Below are 12,874 nucleotides of genomic sequence, written 5' to 3'. Positions count from 1 at the left end.
TGTACAAGATGATCTTTTCTCTAGGGCAAACTAGAGATTTAAGAGAAAATTTTATTACCTAGTTCAGTTTTTTCATTAATTAAAAAAGTTGATTTATGGAACACATTGCACAAGTAATAAGCATAATTTGTATGAAAATAAGAAATTCTGGAGACTAGCCATATCTTAAAACATTGGTTTTGATAACTTATTATTCTTCTACAACCCTGTTGATAAGAGTCTCCCCTCGGAATTGGCACTATTAAGTAGATGTAAGAATTATTATCGATAAAATTGGAAAGCGGACGAAAGAACAGTATTAATTACTTTAGCCGTATTTGATGGAGCCTCAACATACGTCCAGAATAGGATGCTGCAAATACTTTCTATAAAATCTCATCGAAGCTGACAATGAATCTTCACCACTTTCTCAAGGAAAATATAACTTTTGCCACTTTATCATCAGATGTGTGAGTAAGTATGTAAGACGAATGAGTTTCTACATGAGATTCGACAACACTTTTCTAACGAAGGCGGCGGAGCGCACAGTGCCCTGAAGCAGCTCCGAGTGCCGTCACCGCTTGTCTGCTGCTGATGCGATGTAATGGTAAACAAGTAATAATACAAATCGTAAGTGTTGAGTCCGTAATCTGTTATCATTTGAATGAGCGATCTTGCGAATAAGTCATAGGAGCCGCTCTATCCTCATCGCATAAAGCGTGAACCAGTATTCCCAAGTCTATATTCCAAACGGCTGCAATTATTACGAGCAAAACACATCAAAAATGGGTAAGTGACTTTTTTTTTTTTTTTTTACGCATGAATATTTCAGCTTTACCTGAATACGGTTGAGCTTTTGCAATTTTTTTTTTTTTTTTTTTTTTTTTTTTTTTTCTTTTTTTTTGCACAATGAACAATCGTGTACAAAAATTCACTTATAGACATTAAAAATGTCTTTTTAAGCTTGGTTAATCTGTAAGAAAAAACTTATCTATAATACATACATTTTATCTTAAAAATATAACATACTACCTCTGTATAACATACTACCTCTGGAGCTTTTGCAATGAAACTTACTGAAACAACGCCAAGCGAAAGCATTTTTTCAGGCAGGTATCAATTAAATTTTTTCTGAAATTCGCGTTTTTTTCCTTTCATGTTTAAGCTCACCTCTTGTTATCTACAGTATCTTGAATTTTCCAGAGATTTGAAATTCAATGTATACTTCCGGAACATTAAAAAAAAACACCCAATGTGTGAAAAATTCAGCACTTAGCCGTAGTTCATTTTTGCATTGTCACTATCATGAACATATATTGAACTTAGGTACTGAGAGCATTCAAAGGTACTGAACCGAAGCTACTTAAGTAAACATTTTACACGGAACCTGTTTAGTCTTCAGTGTATGGTCATATTTTAATGATGTTTATATGAATGCGTATCTTTGAAAAAATTTACTGTAAGTATAAATTCATCTCTTACGCAGTCTTAGAGCTAAAGGGATCCGCTCTAGAATTGCGAATGTCTCGTTTCCATCTAATTCGTTAAAATAAGGATCGATGCAGGTGGAGAAACAGCGTAAATGGAAAAAGATAGGTTTTCGTGAAAATTACTCTTAAAATATATTATTCCTGTGAAAGGAAGGTTACCCCTGAAGAGACAAATTTCCACATTCCGCTCAAAGGAGGTACGGTTACAAAATTGGGTATGATAAAATTACCAGCAAACCGGCGTAACTGCAGCCGTCACGCGCATGTCTCTTGGCGCTACCTAGCTTTTCAGATGAAGAGGATAGAAAATGGAAAAATGAACTTCGCTTCCATTACCTACTTAAACGAAACTAATAATTATAGATGCAGAAGAATAAATCCTTGGTGGGGCGCCAGCGTGCGTATTTTCTGAACGAGTTGCATCATATCGTCACCTTCCAGGCAAAGTATCACAAGCGCCATGCGACGTTTAAAAATTTCCGCCGCCATTATATTTTTTTACAGAGAAATTGTTCAACGAACCTGTCCGAAAATTACACCGAATTTTCTTTGTGCTGCCGATAAAATTTAGTGAAATTTTCGAACAGATTCAACCAACAATTTCTCAGTAAAAAAATAAAATGGCGGCGGAAATTTTTATCGCAATCGCATGGCGCTTGTGATACTTTGCCTGGAAGGTGACGATATGGAGAGCCTTAAATGAATAATAGCTTCGACGAAAGACGTCGCGTTGCGCCGCATGCTAATCTCAAGCCTCCTCTGATCTGCCATCCTTCCTGATCAAACCTCCGCGCTTCTTTATTTCGCGTTTTAAGTCGCGAATATATTGGCTTCTACATCGCCGAATCGCTAAATATTTTTCGTTTGTGCTGGTAATGACTTTTATGTCATGCAACCTGTTAATCCTCATCGAAATGTATGGGGAGCTGATGAGCAGTGCGGCGTGGCATGACGAAAGATAAAAAGGATGCTGCCGTCTGACTTTTTGGAACTCCTCCAACCGTAAATTTTATCATCTTATATTCTTTCCAAAAGCCCCTCCCGCTTTACCACTAGCAGCACATTTGGACCGAGTTCATCAGAAAGGAACCAACCCACATTATGTTGAAACTGACAAAAATAGGTTTGAAGTTGAATTCCTGCATAAGGCTCAATGTAGAAAAAGTACTTCAACCCCTCTTTTCACAAACTAATTTCTGTTTTTCAACTTTCAATTTTTGACAGGAGAAAATATACGGCTAGTGGAACTCGGAAACATTCCTAACTCAATTTTTTAAAAAATGTGGGTTGGTTCCTTTCTGATAAACTCGGTCCATTTAATGAATGAAGGGTATTAAAGGCGAAAGATTTTTGTGATTTTAGAAGGGAAAAAATGTCACAGCTTTAAAATTATCTGTAGAACCTTAAGGATGAAATTCCAAAAGCGCGAATGAAATTCGACGCAGAGACATATTTTCTACAAGTTTTAGATCCTGCCTCACCGGGTTCTGAAGTGACCGTAAGTTGATGAATATTTCTGACTGGACTTCTTTTTAACTCTTCCGTGAAAAAGAATATGTTAGAATACGCGTTCAAAAATTTTTCCTTTACGTGTTCTTAAAGGACAGGAAGTGCAGAGCCCCATACCTAATTTTAGAAGGGCAACGTTATAATACATTTAAACAATATAAGCATTTTTCAGAAAATTGACACTGTTACGATTAAAATCAGTAACGGTTTACTTCATTGGTGCGATGGACAATGCTGGAATTAATTTAAGTTGTGAGAGAAACAAGCAAAGCAATGAGCACCAAGCAGTGGCGTGGCGTAAATGATCGATTATCGATATCTCGCAATTTGGAGCTATGGTAAAGAATCGATTACTAAGGTCTTCGCTGCGAACACCCAGATAATCGATCTTTTTTCATAGGTTTGAGTGGCGTATCAATCGATATATCGCAAAGCACGCCAAGGGCACCGAGCGAATTTCTGTACAACACTTGGATACATATTCGAGCTCCATGGATGTCCGTGTTGCATAAGCACAGAAATTAAGGCGTTTCCACTCCGCAGCCACTCACCACTCATCATTTCACCGGCGGCAGCGGGTTGTACTGCGTCCAAAATGACAGAGCACCTTAAATTCGTCGTTTTCATTTCAAATCCATCCACTAAACTCGAAATGTTGAACAAAATGCATATCGACGGCGTAAGTCCGTAACCACGTATCTCGTTTGCGGTGTTCGAAAATCTCCGCCTCTATGTTATTTTTTTAACGGAGAACGAATTGACATCATCCCTTGAAGCTTTTTCAGAATTTTTCGCACAGAGAAAACAAATCACGGCAGTTTAAAGAATTGCAGTTGAGTAGTTTTCCGTTTAAAAATAGTAAAGTATGACAGGAAGTCTGCTACATGGCAAAACGAGATACGTGGTTGGTGACTTACACCGTCGATGTAGAATGTGAGCACTTTTTCTACTTTACTTTTGATACAGCGATGTGCTGACCATGATTTGCAGAGCAACTGTTTGTGTTTAAGAGGTATGCTAGTACTTCAAACAAATGGACTGCATTTTGCAATTTGGAACTATAAATTCTGGTTCTTCTGGAAAAACACGTATGTACGTAGGGAAACTAATGGCACATACGTTGTTTTTAAACCGGGCTAGAATTTATACTTCCAAATTACAAAATTTAGTCCAAATATAAAACATTGAAGGCACTGTCATTTTGGATCCTCGCAGTTCAGCCCGTCGCCACGGGTGAAACAGTGAGTGCCGGGAGAGCCAAAACGCCTTCAGTTCCATGCGTATGCAACCCATTATCTTTTGAAAAAAGATAGGGGAAGCAGTGCTTCCTTTGCTTACATGCACGCCACGCAACCGCTGATGAGCCCCCAACCCACAGATCGCCGCCCCTCTGGCGTAAGGGCGTATCTCAATTTCCACGTGAGCCGTGTTATACATAAAAATCTGTGATTTCTGGGACTCATCCGGAAATCCAGATAAGCTCTTCCCTTTCGCCAGAGGAGCGACGAGATGTGCAGCGTTCTTTTAGCATTAATCTTCGCTGGACTTGCTTGACTGTAGAATTTAGATATGCATCATCTATAAAATAGTATTGGAATTCTATCTTTGATCGCCTTTTTTCGCATAGGGAACCTGGTGGAGTTGCTATCGAGTTTCGTCTCGCCATCGCTAAATTCGGTCCTAATTGTTGCGAGCGTGGGGCTGTTGGCGTGGTACTACCTCGAGGACAAGGTTGCCTACTGGTCGAAGCGCGGAGTGCCCAACGTGCCAGCCTCGAAGTGCATCGCGCAGACTCTTACCTTTCTCGCTGGACGAAAAACGATGAACGAAATTTTCAAAGAGCAGTACCAACTCCTAGAAGGGCAAAAGTACGGAGGCACTTTCCAGGGACTTTATCCGTCAATCCTCGTGCGAGACCCGGCTATGATCAAGGAGTGGCTCGTCAAGAGCTTCTCGAGTTTCCATGACAGGGCGCCCGAACCAGACGAAAACGTTGACAAACTTGCGGGGAACCTCTTCCAACTCACCGGGGACAGGTGGCGAACGGTGGGACCCATCATATGCAAATGCTTAATCTAAGTATTACTTAAACTTATATGTCACAAACCTAATGCATCGCGATGTATTTTGAGGATACTCGTATCATTCTATTACACACATTTTCAAGCGTTACCGCACGAACTCGCACTCTTTTATAAGACTTATACAGGTTTTTTTCTGAGACCTTTCAGTTTTTAAGATTTACTTATACTATATTTCGGAATTTTTAACCGTAATTTTGACACTTTTAGCTATACACAATTTTAAGTAAAATGTTTTCGTTGCTTATCGTGCGCTATGATAGACGGTAAAAGACGGTGTGCATAACATCAAACTCCTGATAACAGCCATCTTGTTTTGTTTATTTACGGTCGTACATCCTAAACAAACAACAGCAACATCATCGTGTCAGCCTATTTTCTCGCGACCAATGAAAACGTGGCACAGAAATGACCATACTTTGTCTATGAAGGTACGCTAACTTTACCTACCTTTTCCCGGGAAATACTCGTCAGAAAAGTCCACAGATTTCCCCTCAAAACGTTCCTTTTTCAAGTTTCCTCGTGGAATTTTCAGGTACGGCACAAAATGTCACCAGCGTTCAGTTCGGCCAAGCTGAAAATCATGTACGAGACGCTGAAAGACTGTGCCGAAGAGTGCAATGCCCACTTGGAGGCGCGGTGCGCTAGCAAGGGTGAAACAGAGATCGACATCAAGGACTTCGTAAGCAACTATACAATGGACGTTATAGGAGCCTGTGCCATGGGTATCAAGTGCAACGCAGTCCGAGATCCAGAAAACTGCGAGATGAAGAAGGTAATTCTCTGAGTCCATAACGTTAAAGACTACCAATCATACGTAAATAACAGTGTGGGAATAGTGAGCCATTTCCTGTTCCAGGGAAAGCTTATGGTCCGTCATTGGCAATACTCAACCTGCGGGCCGATTACTGAAATTGATAGACAAAGCTATAGACAAAGAAAACATAGGGAGTATGAAGCGATCCCATTGGTTGAAACTGATGGTCTTTACAGACTTAGAGGAAAAATGATAGACTTACTGTCGCGGTCGGGTCGGGTCCCTTCTCGGTTGCCGTTAGTTAGTCTATTACCTACCTTCTTTGTCCATCTCAACCACCCGCTTCCACCGATAGGATCCCTCCACCCTCCATATCCATAATATTTTCTTTGTCTTTAGCTTTGTCTATCAATTTCAATAATCGGCCGGCTGAATTGATTGATCCTGTTATGCTTCCACTCGGAAATGAAGTCCTCTCATTTTCTGCATTAGACACGGAAAAAACAGCTTAGCGCTGAGCCCTAATGATTTAACTGAATGTAAAGCACCTACTACAGGCAGGAGGGCTGAGCCCTTCAGCGTATAGGGCTGGACCCTAAAGATGTGGCGGTGGGGCTCAGCACTGCTGCCTGCAGTTGGCGCTATTTTACCTGTCATGTGAGGGCTCAGCGTCAAGTTGTTTTTTCTGTGGAACAAAGAAGTCACTCTTGTCAGAGCGATGGTTTCAAACGATCTCCAGATCGTAGTTTTCCCATCATTTAAATTCGTAGGTAAAAGCATATTTCTGGCAAAAATTAAAAACAAATTACTAAATAAATTAATAAAACGTTCTTGAAGGTTAGATTTTGAAGACATTTTTAGGCGTTCTTTATCTTTTTCATTTTCCAATGGACCGGAATCTTCTTTTGGCGAGACCGAAAGGGTTCAGTTTAGGGAAAATCATCTCATTTTTTCCTTTTTACGGGTCGCGAAAAAATGCGTCGGCCTCGGCTACAGCCCTAGGTATACTGAATATTGACGCTGAAACTCCCAAACCACGTATCTCGTTTGAGCTATATGCGCGCGCTATTAAAAACTCTCCGCTCCTGCTTTTTTTTTTCTTCTTTTTTTTTTGGGAGAACAATTCAATATCATTTCTTGGAGTTTTCACAGAATTTTCTTCGCATAGTGACGAAAAATCATAAAAAATTTTAAGAATTGACATTGAGAAGTTTTGCATACGTATAAAAAATTAAGAATGGTAGGAAGTCTGTAACGTCACAAACCATGATACGTGGCTTCAGAATTTCACCGTCGAATTATAGTTATGAAATGCTTCAGAACATCTGTTGACATTCGATCTGTGGTTTGATATGACTCGATTCTAGGTAGTGAAAGAGATGTTCGCAGTTGGCTGGCGATCAATCCTCTTTCAATTGTTGGAGATGATCCATCCCAAACTTCCGGAGTTGCTCAGGATTGTGCCGAGGCAGCCGGCAGTAGAACAATTCCTCATGACTATCACCAAGAACGCGATGGAGATGAAAACAAAGGCCGGGCAATCCACCAGGAAGGACTTCCTCCAGATCCTCATGAACATCAGCAGCTCCGAGAGCGACGTTACTCGGGACTCCAACGAGGACCTTTCGGTCTTGGAGGGCGGTGTCGTCCATGAAGGTAGCCATGTTCTGAACGATGCACAATGAAGTGACTTTAAAATCAGTTTTAATTTGACTGAGTTTCGCAAACAGTCGTCGATGTGCCTTAATATGAGAAGTAATTGAATCGGCTAATGCGAAAACGTCTGATGCCCGATACAGTATTCCAGAATTTGAGTGGGCGATTACGTCGTAACTTGGAGACGCATGATGGTTTAAGACGTTCGGAATGTAGACAATTTTATTAATTATATCCTTTAAGTACAATTAAACGTTTACAAAAGAGGTCGATCTTATCCATCAGTGTCGTGGAGCAACGGAAACCACCGTAGTTATGAAACCCTGTATTGGACAACGGACATTTTCGCATAAGTCAATGCTGGCCTACTACTTTTTGGCCAAAATACATTAGTAAAAATTCTACTTGCACATTGAAGTACTGTCTCGATGTCGCAGTGAACATTTTGCACTCATATCGGAACAATTTCCTTTTTCATTTTTAAAAAATGCTATTCAATCCGTAGATATCCCTAAAACTTCCCTAAATCACCCACCATTCACGCGCGACTCTTCCTTGGCTGCGATAGCATTGCGCGGATGCCCCCTTTTTCACCTTTTTGAAGGTGCATAGGATTGCGCGAATTTTTCTGATACTGAAAACTCACATGTTTGCGCGAATATTCACTATTTAACGAGGAAGCGTTAATCCTACAGGGAGTTTGCGGTAGATGAAGACATCGCGGTCGCGCGACGACGCGCGAGTCAAGCAGTCCCACAGTATTCCTATAGTCTTGTAGGTGCTGATGTGCGTTTCACGCCAACTCGCCGACCGCACTGCGTTTGGCGCAATGCGAGAAGTATTCATGCAGTCTTGTAGGCGCTATTATCGGCTTTAAGCCGACCGCACTATTTGGCGCAAAGCGTGAAATATTTCTAGAGTCTTGCAGGCGCTAATATACGTTATAGCCGGCCGCACTATGTTCGGCGCGATTATTCGAACTCGCGTTCGAATAATCGCGGCATCGAGTGATAGAGCTTAAAAGGCTCATGCTGTGTTTCGCGGCCGTATGAACATTCCAGCGTTGCCTCGTTTCTCCCGATTAAATATTTTTTCCGAGAGAAGTTAGAAAAGTTCTTTATACCCACGACCTATATTCAATATTTTCACTTCATTCATGATCAGGAGGTAAGACATCGATGACTTGTCAACAAACTAACCCAAACTGCGTTACCATAGAAATGCGTTTATTTTCCAACCGTTTCCTGTTTTGCCAAACTTCTACCTTAAATTAACCTCGGTTTAAATTCGCGCATTCCTGTAGCAGATGTTAAGGCCTCTATTTGCGCCATCCTTGTGCCTTTCTCGCGCAATCCTCATCTATTCTTTTAGACCTTCCGCGCATTCCTGGACTAGGTACCGTCATTCTTTCATGATGTTCGTATTTCTCAGTTTTGAAAAGCATTTGTTTTCAACACTGGGTTTCCTCTCCAAACTTTTTGGTGCTAAGTACTTCAGTAAAAACATATTTCAAATGACAGGTCCTATATTTACGGAGAATATAATAGCCGGAGTAGTCACATCTTTCCTTTTCGCTGGTCTCGAGCCCGTGTCTGCCATCACCACATTTTGTCTCTACGAGTTGGTCCGTCATCCTGAGATGCAAGAGAGACTTTTCCAAGAGATCCAAAGCGCCAGGAAGGAATCGTGCGGCGAAATTAAGTACGAAGATCTCAAGAAGCTCCGCTACCTGGACCAAGTTGTTAATGGTAAGTTATAATATAGTCAAAGGTATCCTTCAAGAAACACCAGCTTTTGCAAACCCTCCCTTCCTCTCGCCTCTTCCACCCCTCCATCTGAATATGTCAAGGGAAGGTTCGATGTAAGGATCCATCGCAACGTGCACCATAATGAACATTGATTAGTTCGTATATAGTAGCTCCTCGTTATAAAGAAAGAGTATTGTACTCGCTATATTTTTAATCCTCAGTTTTCTTTGAAAATAAAACATGAGAGGAAATTAGGTAACGCATAGTGTAGTTAGGGTAATTCTGGTTGATAGCATCTAATCAGTTTTTCTCGTAATGGGTTGATTTTCCGACAAACATTGGTTTTAAATGTACAGGTTTCTTACAATTTTGCAAATTTTTAACAATGGTATGGTGTTCTTGAGATATTAATGTTTTAGCCACCACCGAGGAGACGTTAATGAGATATGTAACTGTAAAGTTCGGATTCTTCGACCAACATTGTTTTCGGGGCGTAGATCCATGTAACCTTAGACACGTGAAAACAAAATTCCGAGACCCCCACCCTGAGGCGTTACGTATTTTATGAACGACCCCTGAGACCAAAATTTAAAGATGTATGTTTCCAACCGATACGAGCGTTATTGACTTGGACATGTTATCTTTCAACAAAAACTGCTCAGATATGCGATACGCTCTCTTCTTTGTTTTCGACATTTTTACCCAAACTGATGGGGATCAATGCTCAATTTTTTTACCGGTGTTTTACATTTGATGCAGAGACTTTTCGAAAGTATCCAGTTGCTAGCATCCTTGCTAGAAACTGCACAGAGAATGTTCAAATCTCGGGTGAGTCTGTTGTTGTGGAGAAGGGCGTCAAGGTCTTCATCTCGACGTATGCTCTCCATCGTGACCCGACTTTCTTCCCTGACCCCGATAAGTTCGACCCTGAACGATTTTCCGAGGAGAATGTCGATAAAATCATTCCTGGATCATACCTACCTTTCGGCGATGGACCTAGATTCTGCATCGGTAAGATTTTTGTTTATGTATACCATGGTGGCCAACGGACCATATCTATGAGCTTAGCAGTGGACTGATCGATTATCGATATTTCCCCATTTGAAGCTATGATAAAGAATCGATCATTAAGGTGTTCTTTGCAAACACCCTGTTTATCGATACTTTATCGCAAAACACGCCACGCCACGCCACTGGAGCTTAGTATTCGACTTCGAGGAAACTCCTCCTCTCTTTGCAAAGCCATTATTTGGCTCAAAAAGAAAAAAAAACAATATTTAGCCTTTCTCCGGGCTTTATGGTGGTAATTCTTTTTTTTTTTTTTTGATTGTATTCAAAATTTTACCTAGAGATTAAGAATGATTATGCTAATTGGTGGGTTGAATACAGTGATATATCCTATTGTGAGTTTGGACGCTGAGGCAGGGTCCAAATTTACAGATTAATTATTGGTAATTCTTGTCTATGTATTGCATGAAGCGAGAAAGACCAGATATCGAGGCATTTTCATCTTCTACAGACACTATGGTACTTCTTGCCCCGTATCCTCTCTGCGAGGACTTTTAGGAACAAGGGCATCGAGGTTTTTTTTTAAATATTTCGCTTAAGTGACAGTTTTCTTGAGTGTTCCTGATAAAGCTGAAGACCCTCAAAAAATCAGTTGACTCATAGATTTTAACCAAATGAGCTAGTATTTTCGAGTGTTTTTAATATTCAAACACGTTATCTGCTCGTGGTCCAAATATAAAAACAAAGTGATCCAAAAGTGGTCTAATGCTGAGTTGAAAGTGGCTCGATCCTAGCTAGTGGTTTTGTCAGGTCTAATCTTAGAAATGAACTAAGCATTTGCAATCTTAATTTATCATTGTACATCGTAAAGGAGCGTTAAAACCAAACAAATGTATCACCAAACAAGAGACTCTCTTCTGCTTCCCTTATCTCATCAGGAACTTTGAAGATATTTCAATATGAAGAGATAGAAACCCCGTTTTGAAAGCAGACGACTCTTGAGTAGGCACTTGAAATTCCGTTGATATTTTATTGTTCTCAAATGAGTGGTTATTGACTCATCTATATGCTTTATCTACACAGGGTTTCCCTATATAGTTAAACCGCCAGCCGACTGCACAGGGCATATTACACGAGTCAACGGAAGAGGTTATTCGTAAATATTTTTCCCCCAACAAAGTTCTCAGTCGGAGCAGTAGTCCCCTCTCCCCGCACCGTTGAAAACATCGTCGTTTTTCTGAATTTTGGCGATGATTTTGGACCAAAACTTGTGAAAAATTTCCATATACGAGTATATCAATCACCTCAAGAATATCTAATTAAAGTAGAATTTCAATGGGTCTTGGACCCCTTAGGGTACGTAACCAAGTCTCTCTTCCCGGTTGACCCTCTGAAATTCTCCTTCCATTTGAGATATCGATAATTTTTAAGCTATGGGAAAATTCAGCACAATAAGGAATGCCCAGTAGTCTTTTTTCACCATTCTTAGTCCACTACTGTGACCAAAATTCAGAAAACCTGATGATATTTCCGAAAATAAAGGGTGGCATATTTTTAGGGGAGGGGGGCTTGAAAAGAAAAAGAAACTTAATGGGAGATAAAAGTCATAAATTGATCTCTAGAAGACACGACTCTTGCAGTCTAGCGGATTAACCCGAGGACTGCCTATACATAAAACTCTGATGGGTTTTCTTAGAAATAATAACCGTCCTTGAAGGTTACGGTACATTAAAGGTTCGTACGAGAAAAGAAAAGAGGGAACCTTCTGTTTTATAATAAACAAAGAAGAAAAAAAGGTTATCAACATTTGCGCTCCTCGTCAACGGAAGTGCCGCGAAATTGATGGTAACATTTGAATGCAAATTATACCACGGTTATTATGACGGTCCGTGTTGCATATAAGTAAGATCGAAGGCGCTCTTACTTTCGTTACCTGAGTAGCGTCACTGTGCGGCGCCGCGCAACTGAAGCGCGTAAAACGTGTAGATTAAGTTAACCGATTACTACTTTCCAATCAAAGTTAAGTTCAGAATGATGATATGACAACTTTTAAACTTCACATGTATGATGAAAGTAGAAAGAAACAATCTTGATTGCGGTGTTAAGAATAACTCTCATGTTTGCACTTTTTGCGAGTATATCACTAGAAATTTTTGCGTGAATTTTTTTGGAGATTATGCTTAAAAAGGCATGCAAGATTACGCGAAACGCAAACATTAAGAATCCGTTTGGCCTTTCAAACGAAATAAAAAAAAAAGATTGCAGGAAATCGTTCGCAGCATCCCAGTATTAAATAGGCACGCGTGTTTCCATCCTAACATCGTTGTACACATACGAAAAGCTTCCTGTAAAGGCCTAAATACACATGGCGATTAATCGCCGTGTGTATTTAGGCCTTAAGGCTTCAATTTAAAGCCCAAAGTGATTATCATGAAATGACGATAAAAAAAACAGTAAAAAGTAGAGAAAAATTGACGCGTTTACGACCCATCATAATTTGCCCCTGGTGGCTCTAGCTCCACAAGCACGCCACGTTCGGAGAGAAACGAGAAGATACCTCGGAGAAAGGGGAGGAGCTTCCAAACTGTAATCCAGGTAAACTATTTAAATCGATTTTATTGAATTTACTATCGAGCAATTGGAATG

The 12,874-nt window shown here is 40.3% G+C and overlaps 1 protein-coding gene across 1 annotated transcript in view; it reads left to right on the top strand.

Annotated features, from left to right (window-relative positions):
- LOC109029764 (uncharacterized) overlaps nucleotides 1-12,874 on the top strand; it is a 29,594-nt gene that overhangs the window by 16,309 nt on the left and 411 nt on the right. Inside the window, exons 8-12 of the mRNA XM_072304151.1 lie at nucleotides 4,606-5,024; nucleotides 5,595-5,834; nucleotides 7,184-7,472; nucleotides 8,993-9,220; nucleotides 9,980-10,231. Coding sequence (XP_072160252.1) covers nucleotides 4,606-5,024; nucleotides 5,595-5,834; nucleotides 7,184-7,472; nucleotides 8,993-9,220; nucleotides 9,980-10,231 — 1,428 coding nt within the window. The remainder of the gene's footprint in view (nucleotides 1-4,605; nucleotides 5,025-5,594; nucleotides 5,835-7,183; nucleotides 7,473-8,992; nucleotides 9,221-9,979; nucleotides 10,232-12,874) is intronic.

The sequence above is a fragment of the Bemisia tabaci genome, chromosome 1 (assembly GCF_918797505.1).
Source record: "Bemisia tabaci chromosome 1, PGI_BMITA_v3".
NCBI lineage: Eukaryota > Metazoa > Arthropoda > Insecta > Hemiptera > Aleyrodidae > Bemisia > Bemisia tabaci.
Note: the sequence above shows the minus strand (reverse complement) of the source record. Positions and strands in the feature narration are given on the sequence as shown.